Here is a 26,048-nt window from a genome sequence, read left to right as displayed (position 1 = left end):
GTTTCCGATTCAGGCCACAAGATGGCAGGCCCTCCAACGCGCACGGTCCCTATAAGGGGCGTGCGTGAACTATAGGGGGCGGCATAGGAGCCGTCAGATTTTTGGCGTGAGGCGTAAATGTGACGTTTATGCTTCCGATGTAGCCCACACTATGACAGAACCTATACTATGCACCTATGCATAAGGAAACGTACCTACAAGAACGGTAGATGGTAGAACTTGCTTTGGCAATGTACATGTTTCCGATTTAGGCCACAAGATGGCAGACCCTCCAACGCGCACGGTCCCTATAGTAGAGGGTTATTGTCATACTAAATTTTGTAGTCACTGTAAATCAGTGCTGTAAATTTACTGCCATCTTTCGATACAGGATTAAAATGAAAATGAATAAAAAATATCAATAAATGTATATATGTATGGATAAATGATTTTTTTTATTTTTAGAACGCCATATGATTTTGACCCATGTTCTTTTACTGATATGAGTAAAAATTGTTAAATATAAAATGGTGTCGCCATCTAGACGAGCATGGAGGCCAAAGGTATGGGCGCCGTATATTCAAGAATCAAATTTTCTTTAAAGCGCAAAAAGCCATCATCTCTTGCAAAAATTAAACGAATACGCTTAGCCCGCGCTTTTCAAAATAAAATAATAAAATAAAAAACAACAATTGATACGAAATTTAAGTATAAAAAAATACAAAAAGTTGTGTAGCAGCATACGATTACTGGGGATGGAACCAGGGACCTCCCGATGCAAACAAAAAAAGCGAACGTTTGCAAAATGCGCCATGATAGTTCTTACTAAAGCTGACGAAATTTAGCTACTCATTCTCAAGTAAAAACGAAATATCTAAATACCGCCAAAACCAGCGATACAAATTTTCTGAATTTTTGGACATTTAATCTGAGCTGTAGACCTCGCGAGCAGAGCTTGAAATAACATGGTGCTAAGAGCTTTAAATACACCGTGTTTTTTTTTGATTTCCGTTAATTTCAAGGGTGCATTCCTGAGCTTAAATCAAGTAACTTTCTCAAAGACACCGATGTTCTAATTAAGTCCATTTCGGAGATAATCCATAATTTATTTTTTTACTATAAGGCCTCTACAAGCGTGTACACTTGCCTTAGGGCCGGCTTACATATTGATTGGTGTTTAGAATGAGTTCATACATTTGCTACTAAACTTAAGTAAAATCTCGGTCGATTGATGTACGAAATGACATTGATATGTTACAGATTTCAATTGTTTGGTTGAGTTAAATGTAATGCCCGTGTTACAACAACGCTATATGCTACATTTAATTACTTTTTAAACAAAAAAAAAACAAAAAAGAAAACAAAAAAAAATTTTTTTTTTGAAAATTAACTATGCCATTTAGTTCTTATAAACGTACTTAACTATACCCCGAAGTTAACGGAATTCAATAAAAACACGGTGTATAGTAAATTAAAGAAAAACAATACGAAATTTATGTGTAAAAAAATACAAAAAGTTATAATATCCCAGCATACAATTACTGGGAATCGAACCCAGACCCTCTGTGCAAACAGAAAAAGCGAACGTTTACAAACTGAGCCAAATAGTTCTTAGATGGGTTGACGAAATTTAGCTACTCCTTCTCAAATTAAAATTAGTTAAAATTAAATATCTAAATACCGCCTAAACCAGCGATAATTTTTTTCTGCATTTTTTGCTATTAACTCTGTAAACATGTTTCAAAAAGAAAATAGGCTTATGATATCGATACGACTATTTGTTTAGGCGCCAGGTATCACGACTCCGCCATTTTTAAAAATTTCCAAAAACCGGATTGACAAAAAAATTTTATTTAGTCATAAAATTCGGTCACAAAATTTCACGAGAATCGGTTAAGAATTGCGACCTGTAGAGGAGAACATCCGGACATACGAAAGCAAAATGCCCGAGTCAAAACGTAGACCTTCGCTTCGCTTCGGTCAATAAACCGTACTCTAATAATTTAGGTTTATTAACGCGATTAACAGCGACGGGTGGCGAGTAGGGCAGTCTTATGGAACCATTTCGAGCAATTTCTTTAAGTAACAGAGACATCAAAGATCTGCCGCCTAAAAGCCCCATAGGTGGAGGTGTACGTGGTTAAGACCGCCGCTAGCAAAGACCGCCAAAAACGTCACCTGAGGCGTGCGAGTTCTGCCCAATATCAACCTTCGTGCATTCCTATAAGGTTCACGATGACGCGCCGCGCACAAAAGGCGTGGCTTCCTAAGGGTTAACGTCGCAGGAGACCGTTTGGCGAGAAGGGATCGATTATAATAGACATTCCTGAGAGAGCTTTGGAGAAGTTGAATTGCTGATAACTCATACCTGTGTGCGAGCTAAGGCTGCGACGATGGGTACGGCGTGTAGCGGGCACTGCGGTAGTAATCTCATGAGTCGAGGTAGTTCACCTAGCTGAGCACACACTTCACCCAGCGCTGGACGCGTTGATACCAGTACGGCAAGCGCTTTGGCACAGATGTCGCCTCTGCTGCCCTGTACCGATAGAAATACATGTGTTACAACAGATACATGGATCAATTATCAATATCATCATTTTGTAACTTTCGTACAATGATAACTGAATGAACAGAAGTCGTAGCACTTGTTTTTAACGCATTTACTGCCAGCGCGAGATAAACGCTACGTTTGTAGCCGATAACACGACATTTCCCACTATTACGAGTACCTTAGAGCATTTAATAACTGGAGTCGCCTTTAAAAGCTTACCCCTCTACCGAAAACCTTGCACAATTGTGCAAACTTTTGTATGGACTGATGTTTATGGCTATTTGTACGAGACGTAAAAATCATGTAGAACTAGCCATACATTTAACGTACCCCTCCCCCGCAAAAATCGGCAGACTGATTTGTACAGAAAATGACAGCCAAGGCGTCTCCAGTTACTAAATGCTCTAAGACGAGTACATAATAGCTGGGGGGCCAAGTGGCCTTCGTTCGCTCTTCGGTCATACCTCGCTGGCGTCCTTCCCGAGCGCGGCCACGCACTCGGTGAGCAGCTCCTGCAGGAACCGCTTGGGGCTGCGGAGGCTCCAGTGCGGGCTCTGCAGGAACAGCTTGAGGTAGACGCCGCCCACGACCACCTCGCCGGCGGGCGCCCACGAGTCCTCGCCGGCGGCGCGCTCGAGGGTCTCGCGGTCTTCGAACGTGGAGTTGGGGTCGCGGAGCTGGTTGCATTGGTGTCTGAAAGAAAGAAGTGGTTATATACATAGTGCAATAAAAAATATCTGTGTTCGTTATCTAGTCTACGCCGTTGTAATAGATATGGTACGAAACCCGTATACGTACTTGTCAGCCCGCTCATCTAAAGTGCTACACACTCACGCTGGAGTCTCGATACAAACTCAGGGTGTTCGTGGCAGCAGTCGAACATGTGCGTAGCACTCGCCAGTTAAATCTCGCGCATGGCCACTGAATAAATAATAGTCTTACTAGGTTCATTCTCTAACAAAACGCGTCTATTACGACAGATATGACCGTCAGGTGGCGCAAGCGCGAGCAGGCGTCCGTTCCGTAGCGCGGCAACTACTACTGCTAGACACCAAAATTGGTGTGGGCCGCATATACTTGTAGCGACGCGACGATATCGAGGAGTGAGCTACACTTAGCATGGCTTCACAGTGTAGTGCTTCAAGTGCAACGCCGTGCCAACATGTAGATAGATGCGCCACGTGTGCTACGATCTACGATACCCTTCACACAACGGGCCCGTAGCGCTATGCAGATGCGCTACGCCGTGGTAATAGAAGCGCTACGTGTGCTACGAAACCTGTAGCACAATGTAGCTACTTACTTGTCAGCTCGCTCGGCCAACGTGCTACACACTCGCGCACGCGCCTCGTCCGTCCACACAAGTTCGGGATGCTCGTGGCGCGAGTCGAACATGTGCGTAGCGCTCGCCGGTCCACTCTCGCGCATGGCTTCGCAGAACACGCCGGGCACGTAGCGCGACATTGTTAGACGGACCTGTCGGTTTGTTTTTACATTAAGTAGATGGAATTACCTATGTATTTCTTTGAAAAAAATTAAGTATGTGTAATTTTAATTTTGGATGTGCGATATAATTTTAATTGATGATGATTGGGTAATAAACACACACAACCTCAATAAACGATAATATTAAATGAATATTCTAGAATCTTCATGGGTAGGCAATAAATATTATAAACTTAAGTTAGGGATCACCAAGTTAACAAGTTGATCAAAGTAAAATCGATACGGGTAAAACAAAGTGAAGATAAATCTACTTTAAAATGGTGCTTGACAATTTTCATTCATGTGTATATTTTAATACCTTGGGTCCATGTAGTTTGTCGGCCATCATCCGAGCTAACAACTCGACCGCGGACTCTCTCATCTCGGGCACCTTGCTGTTCGCGAACAAGTCTAATAGGTATATCACAGCACCTGAAGAAACAACGGGCAGTATTGTGTAACCCGCCGGTTACAGAGCAGAGCAGGTTTGAGCTAAAGAGCAGTACAGTTGTTTGCTATCTCATCCTCGTCGCCAGTTGGTGTGGCGGGGTAGGAAAGCATACAACTGTACTGCTCTGTAGCTAGTTAATTACTGGTTTGAGGGGGGTTCATGCGCTTACATATATTCCATCATACCTATGAGTTTATTTTAAGTTACGTACGAAATATCATTTGATATTTTCCAATCGTTTTTCGTTGAAGAAAAACATGTACTAAGCGAGGAAACGAGACTTTTCTCAATAACGTTGGGTTGCAAGGTCAGGTGGCATTCGAGCTCGTAAAACTTGATGCCGAGCGAACTCCAAGGCTTTTCAAGTCAGCAAAATGCCGATGCCGCGACAAAACTCAGAGGAGGATAACTAATAAAATGTAATTCTTAATTTTCTTCGTATATTTGCCAGTAGTGTGTATGCATACCTTTGGCGAGCGCCTCCTTGACGAGAGCCGTGTTGGCTAGCAGCGCCGACAGCGCGGCCAGGGCGTCGGGCCGCGGTGGCCGCGCGCCCAGCAACGCAAGAAGATGGCCTGAGAGAATAGTTATTTGTTTTACAAGGGGGGCAAAGTTGTTGTTTAACCGCTCGTGCTAACATTGATACCCGAGCACGCGAAAGATTCCAAAATTGAACCACGAGCGCAGCGAGTGGATCGAAAAAGGGAATCTTGAGCGTTGCGAGGGTTTCAAAGCACGAGGGTTAAACAAAATTTGTCCCCGAGTGAAACACAAAGTTTTTCGCCACACCAACCCGAAGCAAATATTAAATGTAAAATATCAAACATAATCAAACCAAATCAAATCCAAATGAATGTTATTAAATATTTATCATATCATATCATATCATTTATTTTCATAATAGGATTTTGTACAATCGCTTCCAATGTCATCCAAAATCATCATTTAAAAGTCAATTCTGCCAGCAAACATGAGAAAACAACTCAAAATTTGTATTTGATTACTTTGCCTCACATGTGAATAAAATGCAACTTTGCTATCAGTTTTTGAAGTGCCAGCCTTTCCGAGCTGCTGTGGTGAAAAACATATTTCCTAATGGAACAATAATTAGCCATTCGGTGGCAGCGTAATTCTTTCAAACATTGATATGGAGGAATGTAAAAAGTAATATTACAAAGACAGGACCACAACTAGATTTTTATTTGGCGCGGTACAACTTTCTAGCATACGGGAGGTTAATCGCAAGTGCGTGCCTCTTTGATGTGTGCCAGAAAACTGTCTCACAATGGATAGGCCGCCAGAGATCACGCCGCGTCTCGCGGGCCATGATAGACGGTCTTCTGCCGCGGCACAGCCCAGTCCGACGATTTCACACGTCAAAAGCCGTCTGTTATCTCTATCGTAGATTTCACAGGCATTATGTTATCTTTCACTGTGTCTTCACTAGCGGCTGCCGGCGGTGGCGAGCACGCTCCTTAACGCCGCTACCTGTATGCTCGCGCGCTGACAGCATGATTAGCAAGATTAGCCCGAATTGGCCTATGCACTTGGCTGTATAGTTACCTAGCACTAGCTGTAAAGTTGAGGCGCGGGATGGCCCGTCGGTTTCACAGTACAAAAGTAACCAATTATCTCCTTTGTCGATTTGACAGACAGTCTTTTATGTTTACCTAGCACTTGGCTGGCCGCGACGTCCTCGACGCACTCGCGGCTGCCGGCGGCGGCGAGCACGCTCCGCAGCGCCGCGTCCTGTAGCGCAGGGTGTGCGCGCGCAGATAACATGCCGAAGATTAGACCGAATTGGCCTATGCACTGGATCTCGGAGCCTGAAACAAGCGATACAATAAGGTTCAATTAATAATAGAAATTTCCAATTGTTATTTGATGTGTAATTGTCTTTAAAAAAACTTCTAATAAACTATTAAATAGGTATCGTTTTCGCTGGACTACTTGAGACGATTTTTTATTTCATATCTATATATTTTTGGTTTGGTTGGTTGGTTTGGTGCTAGTTTGGTTGGTTGGTGCTGGTTGGTGGTGGCGGAGCTGGTTTTTGAAGTGCAAAGTAATTTGCACTTCAAAAACGGATAGCAAAGTTGCACTTTGCTATCAGTAATTCACATGTGAGGCAAAGTAATCAAATGCAAATTTTGAGTTGTTTTCTTATGTTTGCTGGTAGAATTGACTTTTAAATGATGATTTTGGATGATAAATATTTAATAACATTCATTTGAATTTGATTTGGTTTGATATTTTACATTTAATATTTGCTTCGAGTTGGTGTGGTGAAAAGTTTTGTGTTTCACTCGGGGGCAAATTTTGTTTAACCCTCGTGCCTTGAAACCCTCGTAACGCTCAAGATTCCATTTTTTCGAACTTCAATTTTGGAATCTTTCGCTTGCTCGGGTATTAATATTAGCACGAGCGGTTAAACAACAACTTTGCCCCCTTGTAAAACAAAATCATTGGTGGAAAGGGAGATCAAGGCGCGCAGGGCGCCTCATAAGACTCTGTGTGGCACTGCAAAGCCGGTTAATTCTGGTCCACGAGTTGCGACACCCAGTAAGGCGCTCTACGAGTCACGCCTGCATTATTCCGCCGTGGCCGACGAGGTGGTGGAGTATGTTCGCAGGATGACTGTTCCGGGGCAACCTGCCGAATCCTACGCCGAGTCAGACGACGCAACTGTGCCACGCTGTTACGTCGTCACCCAAATCGAGTGCTTAAAATATTTTGTTATTATTTGTTTTTTTCTCGTATCTTTGTATTTTTGTTTTGTAGTTCGCAGTGCCTTATTTAAGTAATGATACAGTAAGGCTGTGTAACTAGTTTGTATAATAAAATAAATAAATAAATATGAACCAATCATTATAAGCGCGACATAAACGAATCTTTGTTCAAATTTGTGTCTTTAACTGTCTAAGAGGAAAGTACTGGAGGTGATGCCTTGACGTAGCCAGGAATGACACCGCGCATGGGCGGACATTGGTTGTCAAAAAGAAGAGGAGAAGAAAAAGTCGGACGCCGATGCAGTAGCTAAGGACGCAACATTGATCAACAATAAGAAGAGAGAGTAGTGGCGTTATTCATAAACGCGTTACTGGCCTGAATTAGCTATGAATCGTTTGTCTTTGTCTGTCATTTTGACTTATGTATTTGTAAGAAAGGGAAAAAACATAATTTAACTAAATCTGGCCCGTAAAGTTTTATGAATAAGGGGGTAAGATTATACCTGGGTTTTTAATAACGACATTGGCGAGAGCCGACAACGCCATGGTGATGTGTTCCACGCGCTCCGGAGTCATGTCCTCTTTGGTCTGTTCCAGGATGAACTTCAGCAGGTCTAAGATGAATTGCTGAGGGTTCTGTAGAACAATCATTACAGGTCTCAGTGTACTGGTTAAATGGCGTGCTCATAAGTATAAACACGTCAATGACGGATCCGTACATTCACACAAAACACAAAAAAAACAACGGGTTGCACTCCGGGAGTGAAAGAGGAAGTGAAAACTCAACGACATTGTAACTCAAAATATTAATAACAGCGCCATATAGTGCACTATGTATAATTGAGGTTAATGCCATCTAGCGTTATATCGTCGCATTACTTGGAACCCCTAAGCACATTACTGTGAATACTACAGTTATATTAATACCAGTTTGAGGGCAACTCACTAGATGGCATTTAAATCAAAAAACAATGACATTGTCCGTCACACATGACATCACGCAAGCGTCCTGCGCCGCTTAAACGAAACAGCAGGCTCAGGCATACATTTTCGCCGCGCAGTAGAAAGAGAGGGTTACGCCTTACGCCTTACGCCTTACGCTGTCTCGAGTTTAACATTTTTCCCCACCTCGAAAAGTGCACAACGCCGCTAAAGAAGTTTTCACTTCAAAAACAAAACATATTCAGATAAAACCTATTCATGGCATCGCATTTGGTTTATCGGTACTCAAGGACGGTGCAACCGATTTTGTTCAAAATGGTCTAAATTATTCTTCACATATTTACATTCTAAATTTTTTTACCTAATGATTTGTAAGTCTGAAGAGGGTAATGTTCTTTTCCAGAGCATTTATTTTGCTATGAATGTAATATTCACTCACCGGTATGGGGAACTCTGGTTGGTCGTTGTATATGGCCACATAGACCCCGCCGACGACCAACAAGCCCTCATGGGCTGTATACTTGAAGGCTGGAACCAGTGGACCGTCGGGTTCCATTTTGGCTCGGAGAATATCGCGTAGTTCGGCTCGTGTACTGTTATCCCAGACCAGTAAGGGTGTCCGCCAGTTTGAGGTCAGGGTTTTAAGTAGCTGGAACAAAAAAATATTTGAAAAGGACACACATACACATGACATTTAGAGACCGTTTCTTCCTACCTACCTTCTAGATCTAGATCTAGTTGACAATGTGGACACTCGCAAAGTTGCTAGACTTAAGTGGGATCGGTCATGGCGATTCTTGGGGGCGGATTATGTCTACCATTATAGATATATTTCAGCTGATAAGATGATATCTTTCAGACTATTTACTGCCAGTGCTTTCGAAAAAATAGTGAGCCTACCTCGTGCCGGTCCTCGTCCGCGAGCCGCGAGCACAAGTAGGGCGTCAGCGTGGCCTGCAGCGCCTCCCGTATCCGCTCATCCAGCGGCCCGGGCTCCGCGTGCGGCCCGTACATGGCGGCTAGCGCTGCCACACATAGCTGCGCCAGCTGGTTCGCCACCTCCTGTATAACAAAGAAATCTCAAAAATCAGTCAGGCTGATAAAATAACAGTAGAGGACATTTGGCGGATCCACAAAGCGCAAGCCATCTCGCGAGAAAATTGCTGCAATCGTTCTGAAAGGACGTCCAGATCTAAACTCTAAATCATAATTAGATTCCAAAAAATGTTGCCACTGCAATAATTTGTTTGTAAAATAGTAAATTCCTTTTTATAAATAAGTACGCGAAGATAATTTATTTATTGGTAATTTTACGCCTACGATTTAAAAAAGTACTTTTATTTACTTATTTTTAAATAAATACAAGACGCGCTAGTAAAAAGTGGCAACATTGTCTTACTTTTTTTGGAATCTAATTATGATTTAGAGAATAATAATATTCACAAGAGCAGGCACGAATGGAATGAATGAGTGAATGAAAATATCTATTTATTTATTTAATTTATTTAAATATGAAACAAACGGTCATACAAAAAATATTGTTTCAGTTTCTTCTACCTACAGTTTTCATTTTTATTAAACATATATTTATCTTGGCTTAGGTTCAGCTGATTAGTAAGAGGTTACACTAAATTTGCGAAATCAGTTGTACATAGAACTCAATGAAAGGCAATAAAATACATGTTCTATCTATGTGTGTATAACATTAACAAATAAAAAAATGGTGGCTCTGACTGTATACCGATACAGGTGTCACTCTTACAATGAATAAACGTATGACTACGAGTACGAACCTGCTTGTTAGCCTGTGCGTCAGTCTCCACACCGGACTCCTTGAGCGTGTAGTCGTATTGCAGCACGTTGGGCAGCAACGCTTGCAAGGCCCCGGCGAGGGCGAGCTGCTCGCGTATGGTCGGCTCCGCTGCCAGCGCCGCCACCGCCTCCGCGCCCGCGCACGCTGTGTCGCCGAGATGCTGCGAAAGATGGGGTAAGTGAGTAAAACACTAAATGAACTTCAAGAAATGTATCGCCTTTGCATGTATCATGAGTTTTGATTTAGGCCAGTGGCTGTGCTATAAAAGCACATACTTTCTTTTTAGGGTTCCGTACAAAAAGGGTTAAAACGGAACCCTATTACTAAGACTCCGCTGTCCGTCCGTCTGTCTGTCTGTCTGTCACTAGGCTGTAACTCATGAACCGTTATAGCTAGACAGTTGAAATTTTCACAGATGATGTATTTCTGTTGCCGATATGCGATACAACAATAAATACTAAAAAGTACGGACCCTCGTTGGAAGGGTCCGACTCGCACTTTGTCCCGTTTTTTTATTTTCCATCTACATCAATTCAACAACATCTGTATTACATCCGAAAATAGTCCCAAATTACTGTACCGTAAGATACTAGAGAACGAAAAAGAACAAAGTATATGTTCATTAATGTTTTTCACATTACATTATTAAGTAAGCTTTGTTTCTGTATCTTCAAAAAAGTATAGTTTAATTGGCCGATTGGCCAATTACTACCCTTTCTGCCGAATCCAACTATCCGTTCAATACAAAGCCAGACAGATTAGTATGTTGACTGGGAAAACGTGCTGCCATTTAAGTCTATAAAACACAATTTAAATTAACCTGTGTCTGTGTTACCGGTCTTCTCAGTCCCCGCGGCACACTACGGCTGTCACATCTTCCGGTTTCGTGGATGGGAGAAATCAGGCACGCAACGGGGAAACGCCTAGCCAACCTAATATAAACAGTTATCTGTGTGCTTACTGGTCTCTTCAGTAGCGGGACGACGTCTCCGCTCAGCGCCGGCAGCGTGGCGCACAGGTCGCGGCAGGCGGGGAACTGCGCGGCGACGGCGAAGCAACGCGCGGCGTGCGCGCAGACGGCGGCTGCCACGTCGCCGGGCTTCGTTGAGGTGGAGAGGACGGGCACGCAGCGGGTTAAGGCTTCGTGGAGGACCTGATGAAAAAATGTTAGTTTAATATTTTTTTAATCCAGCTCTATTCCTAATACATCTAATTCAGGATGCTTAAGAGGAACCCGAATGTTCTATAAAATTGATTATGGGTTAGTTTCAAAGATTTAAAAGAAATATCAAGCGTCGATGCATCACTCTCTCTCTTCCTAGCTACATACCTGGGATACATATCCCACATGGTGGTGTGGTCAGTTTTCCTGTTTAACTTTCTCCACTTCACCCTGTCCACGACATCGTCCTCGGATAACTTGCATTCACTGACGTCCTTTAGCACTACGTCCTTCCATCTTGTTCTGGGTCAAGAGTCGATGCATATTCTTCCTTTTTTTTTTATTGTAAACCTTATTACTGTCTTACCTGTAAACCTCCCTCTCTCCTTAATTCCTCGGCATTAAGAGCCGAGCACTTAACAGTGGCGTGAGCCAGCTCGCACGCCGCCGGCAACAGACCAGAGGAATCTTTATCGGCAAACAGTTGCTCCGCTTCGGCTTCGAGACGCGCTGTTCGAAGCAGTTGAGGGTAGCCGGCGTATTTGTACGGTGCCAGTACTAGGGACAAAATAAGACGGTGTGATATTTGGTAAAATAATGTTTCAACTATTGTAAAAAAAGTATAGTTACAATTTGGTGCCGTGACCAGGATATCGTATTTTATGTGGTAGACTAACAAGTCATTAACCCAAGTCTCATCTGATGATAAGTGACGACACCGACTAAAATAAAGCTCACTGGTTCAGAAATAGCCTATTTGTTCTTGCTTTGAAGACACCTGAATCATAATTGTCGTAATACAGACATTGGGAGAGAATTGCATTCCTTTGCTTATACCCTGAACAACCTTATCGGAAGACTTATTTCAGCTGCTTTATTTTATTTATGAATCAGAGTTACACTGGTTTTGTCTCGGCATTGTCACAATGCAAACGCTTGTATGATCGAAGTAAGCAAAACAATAGTAGAAGCTTACCGTCCGAATATCGCTGGAAAAGTATAGTTTGCGTGCGCAATATGAGTACGATGTTGTTTGCATTCGGCCCGTCGCCGGTCCACACGTTGCGGCTGCATAGAAATTCATAAGCTTGGTTCACTGCCTCGAAGCGGTCCTGAAATACAAAATTCTATATAAATGGGGTTGGCCGGTCGAAGTATTTAGCAGATGGCGCCAGCATAGCTTGCCCTGTCAATCCCTAGAATTGTGTAAATTTTTTGTTTTTTTAATGGAATTTTATGCCCTGGATGCCAGCCCTTTAATCCTAATCTCATAGAAAAAGGGGCAAGCTATCATGGCGCCATCTATGCAAACCTTTGACAGTTGCCAACCCCATTCATTGCGGCCTCTAAATTTTACCCATAGAATTCAGGTATCAAGTATTCAAATCTAACTGAGCTTGTGGATTGGCAACAATCTCACGAATTAGGTTAAGTTAGTATACGATGTTTGTTTGATTGTGAGTACAGTTCCTCGTTGTTATATATGACAGTTATGGTTAAAACTAATGGTTAAAGCAAATATAAGTTGTTATTTTTTTACTTTTAGGGTTGTTACTTAGTTGAAATATCCAAACATACCCGGCCCTCCGGATTTTTATCCGGATGGTACTGCTGCGCGAGCCTATAATACGCCTTGCGAACGGCTGCTTCGTCGTGTTGTCCAGTTAGGCCAAGAGCTGCATAAGCTTCGCTTGCTGTCATTGAAGGAGGTTTCTTTTCAACTTCGCGCCGCCATGCTTCCAATACGTCTTTTAGAAGTTGAACCTGATGAGAAGAATATTGTAAGATATATTTTTCTGTGATACATTACATATGATAATACCAATGGTACCAAACATTTTGATATCTGTACCCAAATAAGTCACGCACATAAGACACCGCATAGTTTGTCGTTATTATTTTATACAAATAATAAAATTGCCATACATAACGGTTCTCATGTTATTTAGAAATTCATGAAACAGTCATTCTTATAACGCGGTAATAGAGTTCAGGCTCCGGAATCGGCCCACCAGGGAACCAAAGAACAGCTCGTGTCGTAGTTGTAGGTACGAGTACACGGTGGGAATAAAACAAGCAAAAGTATGTCTTATGACATGGTAAAAGGACTCACCGGCTCCGGAATCGGCCAGTCAGGGAACTTGTGTGTATCACACAGATGACGCAGATAGAACATGTTGCAGAACAGCTCGTGTTGTAGTTGTGGGTAGCACACAGCGGGTATAGCTAGGTATGGGTAGCGAGCGGCGATGTGTGCGTGGAGGCGGGGTGTGAACTCGCCGATGTGTGCTGATACTTTCATTATTAACATTCGTCTGTGAACAAAACATAGCGATTTTTAAATTGTTCTCCTAACGCACTAAGCCACGTTGTTATTTTTTTTCTGGCTTGCTCCCTGCAATTGTGCACAGGGTGAATTTGCCAATGTCGGTGTTGACTTTCACACGTAAGCCACGTTGTTTGTTGGACCACGAAATTAGTTAGACATCTCGTGTGTTGATACTACTGACTGACGAAATGTACCCGAATATTTTACTAATCTAAGCTTAAATTGCTATTCATATGCTGTTCAAGCGTAGAACCAAAGTCATGGGATGAGTCTGTACAAAATAGTAAAGTAAGACTGCCGTAACAAACAAGTTCTAACTCGTAAAAGTGAAACTGGGGCTAAATAAAGAATTTAATTCTCAGTAATTTAATGAATTAAAAGTTTATGATTTTCTAATGACAGATGTTACAATTTGGTGCCGTGACCAGGATTTTCATAATTTTAGACTTTTAATGAAAAACAAACCGTTAATGAATTTTAATTTACTTCTTAATCAATACTGACAGATCTTTCAGATCTGAACTCGGTTAAAAACACGCTTTGAGTATTTGCAGAAATAATAATACGGTTTTTGTCTGTGACCTAGAAAAATCATTTGTACTATACCTCATTTCAGAGTTCCATATGGCTTCAGGCGTGTCCCATTCTCCAAGGAAGATCTGCGCGAACTTCTCCGCGCCGTGATTCTCCAGGTAGCACACCATGGCTTCCGGTAGGAGTTGACCGAGGATCGAACGTTGCATTATATCCGATGTAGTCTGCGAATAAAGCATTTGTATAATATCTCAAGACTATATTGGTAACTAATGTCGATAGCAGGTGATATATGTAAATATGTACATTGCTTTTTATTAATCCACGTCCACGATCCACGACAAAAACCGTGAAATAACAAATCTCAAACCTTAGATAATATTATTGTAAATGCGGAGGGATTACAGCACCGTAACTCTGATCTTGAGTGTTACGTTTAAAGCTTGTTACTCAAGGTTTCTTACCTGGTCGGCTCTGAAAGCCTGTTTCATATGTGTGAGTCGCAGGAACCTCGCGATGGGTAGCAGGTTCGAACCCGTGTACAGTAGCATGAAGTAGAACACGCCTGTCAGGTACAGTTTGGAGATCTCAGGGTTGTCTTGCATCACTTCGTAAAGCAGGGTTGCCACCTAAAAAAGTTGAAGAAAATCTTTAGTGTAAACAGCCACAGTGAATTTGAGAATAGACATTTGTTGAAAAGAAGATTTTGAGGAATATACAAGCCAACATCAAAATAAGCCAGACGCTCAATAACAAGAGAATTAACAAGCCCTTTTTTGTTCGCAATTTTTAACATTCATGTCAAAGATCACACTACAGGGGACACTTGGAAAATAAAATAAATTGGAAAACAATAAATATACAAAAAAATTAAATAAAAAAAAATGTTCCTTTTTTTATTTGTCGGCTACATTTTGACGGTCGAAGGTGAGCAGCAGTTGAACAACGTGCGCCAGGCAGGGTTCCCTTCACATGTACAATCACGCTCCGTGATTGTTACGCCATTTAGGTTTCTAGCTAAATTGGACATTCCATGGCGTAAGTCTTCTTCTTAATATTCGAATCCTCATGTCTGAGGGTCATGACCACCATAAGTCGCTCTGTGCTGTAGTGCTCTCCAACCAGGCCGATTCATTGCCTTCCTTAAGGAACCCTGGAACCCCTCGCGTGTAACCTCTTGAATGGCGTTGAACCAGCGTGTGGGTATCCCTCCCTGTTTTCGATGACCTTCAACAGGCCCAACTAGCAGAGCCTTTTCCAGGCTATCAGGCTCACGCCGGGCCAAGTGCCCAAAAAAGCCAAGCATTCTCCCACGGCAAATAGCAGAACGCGTACAAAGAATTCCTGTACTATATCCAGGTCTCGCAATTCGTGGGTTCTTTGCATTTTACCTGCTCTGTCCACAAACATCAGTTTGGTGTTACTCCGGTTGATGAGAAGCCCGTACTCTGCGCTAATTTCCTCTACCCTGTGCAACAACTCGGAGAGTTCTGACTCACTGGAAGCAATGATGGTCGTGTCATCGGCAAAACGCAAGTTGTTGATTACACGGCCACCAATCTTTATCCCTTCGCTCCAGCCATCGAGTACACGGCGCATAATATGCTCTCCAACAAGGTTGAACAGCTGCGGAGACAGTATACATCCTTGCCTTACTCCTCTCTCCGGCTTGAAGGGCATCGACACTGCGTCATCCATTCGAACTTTGGAGCTACCATCCAAGTAGAGGTTCTGCACAAGGAAAGTTAGATGTTCGGGTATACCCATTTCCTTCATAACTTTGAACATTTTAGACCAGCTAATGCGGTCGAAGGCCTTTGCGTAATCGATAAAACAGAGCGTTACCGGTACGCAAAATTCTCTGCATTTCTCTATGAGCTGCCTTATGTTCATTATTTGCTCGCGTGTCCCTTTGCACTTTACAAACCCAGCTTGTTCCTTCGCGATTTGATTTTTAATAAAGTGCTCGAGCCTCCTGTTAATTATATGAAGGAGAACTTTGCCAGCGTGCGATATGAGAGAAATAGTCCTGTAGTTTTCGCATTTGAGAGAGGATCCTTTCTTGTGCAGGGGGACAATAGTAGATTCAATCCAATCTTCGGGCCAGCAACCGGTTCTCCATACCTTTTGACAGATGTTGCACAGTATTTTGTTACCGTCTGAACCTAGGCGCTTGAGCATTTGTGCGCTAAGACCATCTCCACCACAAGCCTTCAGTTTGAGTTTAGCTATTGCTGTTTCTACTTCGCTTAGCAAAATAAAAATATGGCGTAAGTATTGAACAACCAATTTATCTAGGACCCTAAATGGCGTAATTTTTACCTTCTCGACGAGCACCGGGTCGAAGGTTAGCAGTAGTTGAACAACGTGCGCCAAGCACGCCGGTTCCGACAACATTCTCTTCACTTTCGGCAAAGGCCGTATTACAGCGTCCTCCTCGTCTCTGCAAAACATACAATCATTATGAAAACTGTTTCATTGCTGTTTCATCTGTTGGATGTACTGATCTACGTTTAAAAAATGTTATTCGATCACGCAGAATTGTTCCAAACTATCCTTTATCGCATTATAAAGTCGCCTAGCGACATCTACCGTAAGATTACCGCGCCAACACTAGTTACTAAGTAATTTTTCCTTAATCTTCTATACGTTCGAATTTTCCCCCACTAATCCACTTTCAAACATGACCTTTGCTATTTTTACGTCATTGCCTTTAACTAGTCTTTAGATAACTTACCTGCTGGGGTAGTACTGGGCCGCAGCAATCAACAGATCGAGCACAGTAGACGCTAAAGCACTCTCATCCATGACAGCGGTCCCTCTAGCCGCTAGCGTCCATTTGAGTTGAGGAACGGCGCCGATACAGCGCCAGCCCTCCATGCTGTGCGCCCAGCACTTCGTCTTATTGTTGATTTCACCGCTCTTGTACAGGTCCTTGAGCTGCGAACAAGACATAATGTTAATCTTTTAACCGCCATAGAATTCTGATTTAAACTTTCACGATTTTTAAACATTATTGTGCCAGTCTTCTCCGAGACCACGGGGACAACGCCGTCCTCGAAACGTCGGAGGTAAATCTTAAATACGCGATTAAGTCCCGTTGTGCAATTTAATAACGCCATAGAATTTTTCATCAAGCGTGCTCGTGTCGCCGGCGTGGCGGTCCGAAGTTATACGAAGTTTTGACTTATTTATCAGACCGCGGCGAAATGAATGAGCCCATTTTTGTATGTCTTATATATCAGTCTACGGCGGTTAAAAGGTTAATGATAGAAAGATTAGAAAGGGTAGTGTAATCTAATAGTTAAACGATTGTAAATCTTATAGCTAACAAGATAAGGTCTAAAAAGAAACAACGTTACTATAAATTACCGTGTTCACGGCATATTTGCGTAGTCGTTCGCTCGTGGCATCTGATAAGCTCAATCAACCCTTGATCGAACTATCATCATTCGTGCACTAAATAATACAAAGATTCAAGTGTAATAAATTAATGAAAAGTAATTTTTACAGCAAACATTCATATACTGACACCATAATGGAGCTTTCCATGAAATTGTCTACCGTATGTCCCGTACAATACAAACCCAAATTTTCTGATGATTGCAGGTATAAGAGTTTCCTTTTCTATGACAATGGTCAAAAATATGCACAGAAAAATAATCGCCTACTTTAAATGCCGAAAAAAAGTCGCAACACAGGAAATAAAATGTGTTTGTACGGGACAGCCCGTGGAATGCTCCTAATCTATAGCTAACGGGGCCTGAGTGCGGTTTAGCGAACGTGTTTTATTAACAATTGATCTACTTGCATACATTGTTAAATCTGTGGATCCGCTCGCCACGGCAGATCGCAGTATCAGAATAAGACATATTAAATTTGACAGCAACATTACGGTAAGGTATACCTGCTGGAAACTGATGGGTCCCTTCCTCTCAACCTTGCCGCCCTGCTCTATGTTGTAGTACCACTCTCGGTCCCCGCCTTCGGCTCGCGCCGGCCCCTCTATAACGTTGCTCTGCGCTGGTACCGTGTGCTTACCTGCTGGAAACTGATGGGTCCCTTCCCTCTCAACCTTGCCTCCCTGCTCTACGTTGTAATACCACTCTTGGTCCCCGCCTTCGGCTCGCGCCGGCCCCTCTATGACGTTGCTCTACGCTGGTACCGTGTGCTTACCTGCTGGAAACTGATGGGTCCCCTCCTCTCAACCTTGCCGCCCTGCTCTACGTTGTAGTACCACTCTCGGTCCCCGCCTTCCGCTCGCGCCGGCCCCTCTATGACGTTGCTCTGCGCTGGTACCATGTGCTTACCTGCTGGAAACTGATGGGTCCCTTCCTCTCAACCTTGCCTCCCTGCTCTACGTTGTAGTACCACTCTCGGTCCCCGCCTTCGGCTCGCGCCGGCCCCTCTATGACGTTGCTTTGCGCTGGTACCGTCGCCCGAGTCGTGTGTAAATGCGCTAATGTCATTAGGTCTACTAATATTCTGAAAAAGAACATTCCACTCACACGACGGATAACAAAATCTTGTAAATAGGGATGGCTTCTTTTTAGGGTTCTGTACCCAAAGGGTCAAAACGGGACCCTATTACTAAGACTCCGCTGTCCGTCTGTCCGTCCGTCTGTCTGTCTGTCACCAGGCTGTAACTCATGGACCGTGATAGCTAGACAGTTGAAATTTTCACAGATGATGTATTTCTGTTGCCGCTATAATAACAAATACTAAAAACAGAATAAAATAAATATTTAAGTATACCCAGGTGTTTCGTAGTTCCAGTAGATAAAAGGTATTAGGATCTTCACATACACCTCTGAAATGCAGTCAGTTATCAGTCTTCAGGTCATCACACAGTTACACACAAATTTGAAATTCACTTCTATTTAACATTTTTCCGTTATTCAGACCAATAAACAATCGGCTCTTAATATCTCTGGCGCTAAGTAATGTTTACTAACAGAAGACTAATTAGTAAGAGATATGTTAAGAAAATCTTACCTTATACCATTCCATTCTAAAATCTCACTAACATTTCTTCTATGTAATATCAGTTTCGATAAGAATTGAACCAGTCTGTCTCTTTCCATTCTATCACATGTCTGTAACAAAGTACATAAGTCATAAAATAATAAATGAAAGAAGGGGTTATGACATGACGGGTAAAATAGGTACTACTATTATCAAAATATGGTTAATCTTAACTTCAGGTTTCATTATAACCATGTTAGTATCCTTTTAATGAAACACAATGCGTAACCCTTTTCGATTAAAACAACGAAATTATAATATCCCAAATTCCGCTGAAGCTGACGCTACTACTTTACCAAACAATAAGATAGAAAATATTCATAAATTTTGCTCACTCTATCCAACATCTGTACAATATATTTGGTGTCAGCGAAGGGCCCGATGTCTTCAAAATACCGGCCGTAGACTATGCTCATAGCTTGTAGACACATGCATTTCATCTCGACCTTCGGCGTTGATAGGAACCGGTGGTAAAGGTCGTTGAAGAATTCGTAGCTGAAAGGATAATTAGCTAAAATGAGTTACAAATGTAGTGCATAATTATTTTCCTTCGTATTTTCACGGAAACGTACGAACGTGTCTTGCTATTTCAGTCAGTCTCGGTACAAAAAGTACTGAGGTTGACTGAAGTAGCGTGACAAATACGAACGTTTCCGAGAAAATACGATGGAAAACAATTATGCACTACATCTGTACCTATGTATGTAGATGGGAATCATTTAAATATTATGGTTATAATTCCAATTAGATCATAAGAGTACTAATATCAAACTCCTGAACAAATATGTCGGGAGGAAATTACTGAAAATACTTTTTTCTACGAGTTTGACTGGCTACTTAAGCAACCAACGGAGCGGCAGCTGACATTCATAAGGCTTCATGATGCTTCTCTCTTAACCATTTCACGACTCATCGCGCGGAAGGAACTTGGTCTTAAAAATCAGTTGCTGACTTTAGTCCAGTAGTCGCCGATCCTGACTTCATTCTGTAGACATTGGTGGACTTAGCTCTGCGTTAGCTAAAGAAAAAACTTGGAGCTCGTTCTTTAGTAAACTAAGGTTCTATGGGAAAGTAAAATATCTAAATCACTTACGATTTCCGTATGGGACTGTCATCATTGTCTCTCTGTTCCAGTAATATCCTCAGGTAGTAGTCGCCAATTTTGACTTCATTCTGTAGACACTGGTAGTGCACTTCTAGCTCGGCGTGATTCCATGAGGTTAGGGTGTCGCCACACACTTCCCGGTCTGAAGTGAACGCTCGGAGCTCGTTTTCTAGCGCATTTCGGAGTTCCTCGCGAGTCTGATAATATAAATAAAGGAATGAAGTATTATGGTCGTTCTTGGTTTTGGATTTATATTAAAACGATTTGGCAGCTACAAACAAATATGATAAGATCTTGTAGGTAATAAAATAGAGAATCTGTTATATAATGCTGTGTTGGCTATAACAGTTTATGTGCTGTTTCGGCTGAACTAGCCTTACTAGGGAGCTTTTTCTGTTGGTGATAACAGTGTCACCAGTAATTGTCAGCTGAAGAATGTATTGCCTGTTAACATTGTTTATAAAAGTAAACATATCTTTAACTGGTCTACGTCACGAAGAGGCTACGGGATGCACGCTCCAAGCGTGCACGCTCGAAGTTTTAACCAGTTAAAGGCGGTCGGCGTCAGCGTCAAGCGTGCTTCCACGCTCGCTCGCTCGGAGCGTGCATTCCGTGTCCCTCGGGTTATACGCCTCTCCGGCTACACATTGCTCTACTCGCGCAATTAATGGCGACTATCCGCACTCGTATTGCCAGGCCTTTGACTCGCGCCAAAGTACCAACAAACTAGGGAGCGGTGGGCATGACGAGTAACGTGCCCACGATACGTCTGCCTGGGCAGGGCGGGCAGGGGGTGTGTGGCGAGGCTATTACATTTGTTGTGGCAGTCGGCGGTGGTCCGCTCTCAGCTGAGGATGAGAGATCGCTACTGCTGTAGTGTACCGTGTGGTTCCATATGAGGTTGGGCAGCGCGTGGTCGCGGTGGAACTGGTAGTAGAACAGCGGCCAGTTGGCGGAGGACTTGAGGCGCTCGCGTCGTCTCCGGAGCACCACGGGGCGGTCGCGGGCGGCGTCGCGCGGCGCCCGCGCGGGCCCGCCGGCGCGCGCCGCCCAGTGCTGCAGGGCGAGCTGCGCGTAGTGCTGGAAGGGAATGATGGTTCAAGCTCCGTGTTCATTATGTTTCGTTTGGCGAGACAATCTCAGTAGAAAATGACGGCAGAACTGGAAATTGTAGGCGCTTGTGTAATCTAATCTAATCTAAATGTTGAACTTCTGTACACATTTTGGATTGCGCACCTTTTTCTACTGACGCATTACTGGCTAACAATAATAACCTAAGAATAAAAAGTACAAACACGACACATACGTATGGATCAATTTACTGATAAAAATGATGTTCAACTAATCTAGTAGTTACCATCTAATAACTAAAAAAAACGTTCAGAAAGGTACATATAACTTTTATTATTTTTAATTAGCATTATTTGTAATTTTATCCAATTTATTTTATTTTGTTTTATTGTTTTAATTTAAATTATTTGTTTTTAATTAAATCGAATTTGTTTTAACCTAATTTAATTAGTTTTAAGTACTTATGTTGTGTGCCCTAGCAGGGCGTCATGGACTGACTTTATTTAATTATTTACACCTGTTTGCGTTTATGTACATGATTATACAATGAATAAATGAAATGAAATGAAATGAAACTTTTTAAGGTAAGTCCATTTATATGTATCACACACGAATCATACAAAAATACACTCAAACGTTCTTCAAAAACACTCAAATCAACCTTTTTTGGCTCTAGGATTCCTAACATTAGTTGTATTTCTATTGAGTTTGGCTCTGTTTCTGAAAAGTTTGCCCACACGACCCACACGTGGATATGTTCTACGTATAGCACTTCCAAACACCAAAAATATGTGTGAAATCAGATAAACCCCCACACCACGCACTGTCTTACATGAATAGGTGGCTAAAAACAAAAAAATATATATAATTATTATTATATTAAAAAAAAAGTAGTCGCAGAGTTTTAGATTTCTTTATTATTCTCGTAACCTATCTAATAACGTGTAGGTATTTTCAGCGGATCTTTTCTTTCTTTTACCTGTAATATTTTTATCGAAGTATTAGGATGATCGCACTCGACGTGGCAAATGTAGCTCAAATTATTTATACTATTTGATAACTTATGTGTGATGGCACCAGACGGACGCCACTGTGGCACACATAGCCAATATTTATACATACCTCTAGATGTTTCTCGACGTATTTGACCTGCCGCTCCAGCGCCTCCCAGTGCGCCGCGCGCGGCTTCACCGAAGCTTGTGCTAGCTCCAAGTTGTCTCTCTCGTTTATGCGGTCTGCTTCTAACGCCGCGGCAGGTGGCGCCTCTGTCGATTCGAGGAAAGCCAGAAGTCCGGAGGGCTACAATTAAATATATTTATTTTAACAAATTAAACAAGAAGAGGTTCTCAATTCGTCGACATCTTTTTTTGCTTTTTATGTAAAAATAAATAAATAAAGCCCTTATTCTCAAGCTTACTTACAACTAAATACATGCATTCTTCTGCCAAACCACAGAGCGGTTTGTTGGCAGACGAGGCTCCTATAAGTTTATGTAAGTATTAGGTACTTTAATATGTAACTTAAACTTATCTACTTAACCCTTTACCGCATATATGTATGTCTCCTACTTTATTTGAAAAGACGACTGGACTGGTAAATTTTGTTTTAGAGGTTTACATTAAAGCTAGACTCACTCTCAACAAATAAAGGTTAGATGATGGGAAAGGCAAACGCACAAAAATCACACACGTATGCCTCTGGCTGTCCTACGAAAACTTGAAACTCTGAAACTGTTCAGACATTTGGACCTAAGCCGCTCAGATATAACAGAATGGCGACTAAACTTAAAGGTTAATATAGAAAAAGACACTTACCATGATTCGTTTAAGTAAATTATGAGCTGGTGCGTGGTCGACTAACCAAAGCGCCACCAAATGCCTGGCTAGATGCCTGTGGTGCAACCTGGCTCCAGCATACCTGCGATACAATAGTACATTGTGCAACATGGGGCGTAAGTTGAATATTGCAAACGAGAGTAAGTTAAATCGCGACGGCTTGCCGGAGCGTTTTATAGACTCGAGTTTGCAATATTATTACGCCCCGAGTTACACACAATGTTTTTCATCACACTTGCGATACAAAAATTAAGTATAAAGACAAAAAACTGTTAATTATGGCACTAGAAACTTCATAACTCCCTAGGGAGAACGCTTTTTCTATAACTCCCGGTAAACCTGCGTGCAATTCCACATTTACTGAGCGAGTGTGATGAAATAATTATTAAAACGCGTAAAATGGGTTAATAAACCCGTGGCCCAGAAATACAGGATGGAAAAATAAATCGTCCCGTGCTGCTACGCGAAAATTGTCTTAGGAGAACTTTTTAATTTAAAATACTGACATTTGCAGATTTTGGAATAAAAATACAGTAAATAACAAAATCGACAATGTTGAAAAAAAAATGCTAATCGACTCCATTTCTATCCAGGATCAAAAAGTTCTTAGACACCAACCTAGTTTAAGGCACTAGAAAAGCCACAAAAAAGAATATGACTTACAATGCTGTGAGCAGGTGTCTTGGTAAAGCCGCTTCGGCCAACGCTAGTGCTTGCATTCTAGAGCCGACGCCCGATCCACCTTCCTCAACCAAAGCGCGAAGCACTAGACCTGCGCCTTTCACGATAGCCATTGATGGGTGCTGTAAAAAGTTATTTAATTAGCAATTATTTTTTCACCACACCAGTTCGGAAAGGCTTACTTTGCACTCCAAAAACTGATAGCAAAGTTGCATTTTATTTACATGTGAGGCAAAGTAATCAAATGCAAATTTTGAGTTGTTTTCATCAACAAGTACAAAATACATTTCTTGAACTCGAAATCGATCGCTAATCGCTTTCAATCTCTACAGTCGTCTCAAATTCTTTATAAATGATGTACACGTACCTCAAAGAGTTTAAAGAGCACTCGGCCTCTATTGGCGACCATTTCTAGTAGCTGGTCGAACTGCTTGCCATCCGTAGTTTCACTGTACGGCACGCATAGCGCGAACGTGAGGAAATCCAGCATGGCTGCCACCACCAGCGCGCCGCTTCCGGCAGTCTGTAAAAAAATACATAATCAATGAATGCGTCAGAACTTTACTCACCAAAACTTAACGTGATATTCCACCTGTAAAATTTCTTGGTCCAATGTGCATAGCGTCTCACTCTCTCATTAAGCAAAATATGAGACGCAGTCGCACATACACATTGGATCAAGAAATTGGACAAGTGGAATACCTCCCTTAGTGAGGTAAAAGTATCATCGATCAATCGCCTCAGTGATATGCCTCATATGCTAGACTTAGGGTGGTATTCCACCTGTTTCTTTGTCCAATGTGTATTGTGTCTCACATTTTACTTTAATGAGAGAGTGAGACGCACTGACATTGGACAAAGAAATTGGACAGGTGCTGAGTAGACAAACTCCACGGCAGGAGCTAAAAGCGCTGAGTCAAACTAAAATCGAAGAAATTATTACCAAGGGCAGGGACCTTTTATTAAAAAGATCGTTTATTCATCAAGTAGGCATATTACAATGCGCTTATGAACGTCAAATAAGGCTTCGCCGTATGACGGTAGTGACACTATTACTTTTATCTACACACATATCATAAACTCTCTATGACGCCTTCAAAATCCGTAAATAATGGCCCACATTACGATAAACTGTTTTGTTACAGCAAATTTCTTATCTGTGAAAATGTGGTAATAGCTTCATTGCTATATCAAAATCGATTTGGTAATGCATTTTAAATTTCGAACATCTCTGAAAAAAAAAAGCAATTTGATTTGACCCCTATTCTAATATCAGTCGAGATGACGTTTTATTCGAAATCAAATGACAATTGCATACAATATTGACAAATCCCGCATGTAAGTTGGTATCGGACGATATGGTAATCGACCCCGACTCTAGTTTGTCTCTGAATTAAAAAAAAGACTTTGGATGCGTGACATGCGTGAAAAAAGTTGCCGCCATTTGACGTACAGTTTATATTTTATATTAATTTGTAAGAAAAAAATAATTTGTTTTGTTGTTTTTAAAGTAACTATAACAAAAGTTTCGTGTAAAATGTGCGATAAAGATATTTCGGAGACGCCAGCTCATATCCGCGAGTTCCGCCAGAGAGGAAAGTGCCCCAATGTCGGCTGTAATATGAGGTTAGTGAATATATCATAGAAAGTTTATAATATGTGTGTAGATAAAGCAGTGTATGTAACTGTACATAATTAGGCATTAAAACACTCGTGTGATACTATTATGAAACTCATTTCATTCGTTGCATAAACCCACACTCGTATTTTAATGCCTTTCATTATGTAGCAGTCACATAAACTACTATTAAAGCTCATACCTTGTGTCGTGTGTGTACCCTGTGTCGCTCATACCCTGTGTCGACTTTTAGGACAAGTCGACTAACAACTTTAACGGTAAGATCTCTCGTGTAATACTTACAACATGTTCCGCCCACATGGACAACAATCCCTCTAGGAAAGGCTGAGTAGCCAACATGGAGGCTTTATTTAGCTGCTCCTGCCGCAAGTCTGGCTCGTGGTGCATGGGCTGCATGAGGGCGCAAGCCGCATCCAGAGCCGCGTGCGAACACGCCGCCGAGCCGCGACGGAGCGCGCCCACTACGGCTGTGCCGATCCATTCGCGGAATCTGGAAAATGGGATAAGTAACAATCATGCAGTTAAAAAAATCATCTGTTTAATACGCAGGTAATATTATAGATACGCTCTCCGTCGCACACAGGTATGAGAGGCCGTGGCCGCTTTCCGGCTGCGACGGCTGTTGCGGGTCGCTCCCCACCGTTTGGGGAGGTCAGTCATCGTCGGTGTGAGGACGATTGTGTGCTGGTGCGGGCCAGCTCTTCGCTACCGATCGTT

General features: G+C 42.2%; 1 protein-coding gene across 1 annotated transcript in view; it reads right to left on the bottom strand.

Moving 5' to 3' along the window:
* The window catches only part of LOC134798066 (dnaJ homolog subfamily C member 13), a 55,123-nt gene that overhangs the window by 8,628 nt on the left and 20,447 nt on the right, over positions 1-26,048 (bottom strand). The window contains exons 10-38 of the mRNA XM_063770395.1: positions 25,614-25,821; positions 24,060-24,215; positions 23,675-23,814; positions 22,991-23,093; positions 22,299-22,475; positions 20,988-21,185; positions 20,094-20,302; positions 19,336-19,495; positions 18,971-19,071; positions 18,286-18,460; positions 16,713-16,915; positions 16,298-16,418; positions 14,440-14,604; positions 14,048-14,199; positions 13,226-13,427; positions 12,691-12,876; positions 12,089-12,224; positions 11,480-11,670; positions 10,912-11,103; positions 9,931-10,110; positions 9,038-9,199; positions 8,577-8,786; positions 7,699-7,831; positions 6,137-6,292; positions 4,934-5,041; positions 4,335-4,447; positions 3,834-4,006; positions 2,995-3,223; positions 2,348-2,515 (exon numbers count right to left, since the gene is read on the bottom strand). Coding sequence (XP_063626465.1) covers positions 2,348-2,515; positions 2,995-3,223; positions 3,834-4,006; positions 4,335-4,447; positions 4,934-5,041; positions 6,137-6,292; positions 7,699-7,831; positions 8,577-8,786; positions 9,038-9,199; positions 9,931-10,110; positions 10,912-11,103; positions 11,480-11,670; positions 12,089-12,224; positions 12,691-12,876; positions 13,226-13,427; positions 14,048-14,199; positions 14,440-14,604; positions 16,298-16,418; positions 16,713-16,915; positions 18,286-18,460; positions 18,971-19,071; positions 19,336-19,495; positions 20,094-20,302; positions 20,988-21,185; positions 22,299-22,475; positions 22,991-23,093; positions 23,675-23,814; positions 24,060-24,215; positions 25,614-25,821 — 4,807 coding nt within the window. The remainder of the gene's footprint in view (positions 1-2,347; positions 2,516-2,994; positions 3,224-3,833; positions 4,007-4,334; positions 4,448-4,933; positions 5,042-6,136; positions 6,293-7,698; positions 7,832-8,576; positions 8,787-9,037; positions 9,200-9,930; positions 10,111-10,911; positions 11,104-11,479; positions 11,671-12,088; positions 12,225-12,690; positions 12,877-13,225; positions 13,428-14,047; positions 14,200-14,439; positions 14,605-16,297; positions 16,419-16,712; positions 16,916-18,285; positions 18,461-18,970; positions 19,072-19,335; positions 19,496-20,093; positions 20,303-20,987; positions 21,186-22,298; positions 22,476-22,990; positions 23,094-23,674; positions 23,815-24,059; positions 24,216-25,613; positions 25,822-26,048) is intronic.

This window comes from Cydia splendana, chromosome 16 (genome assembly GCF_910591565.1).
Source record: "Cydia splendana chromosome 16, ilCydSple1.2, whole genome shotgun sequence".
NCBI lineage: Eukaryota > Metazoa > Arthropoda > Insecta > Lepidoptera > Tortricidae > Cydia > Cydia splendana.
This window is presented reverse-complemented; position numbering and strand designations above follow the sequence as displayed.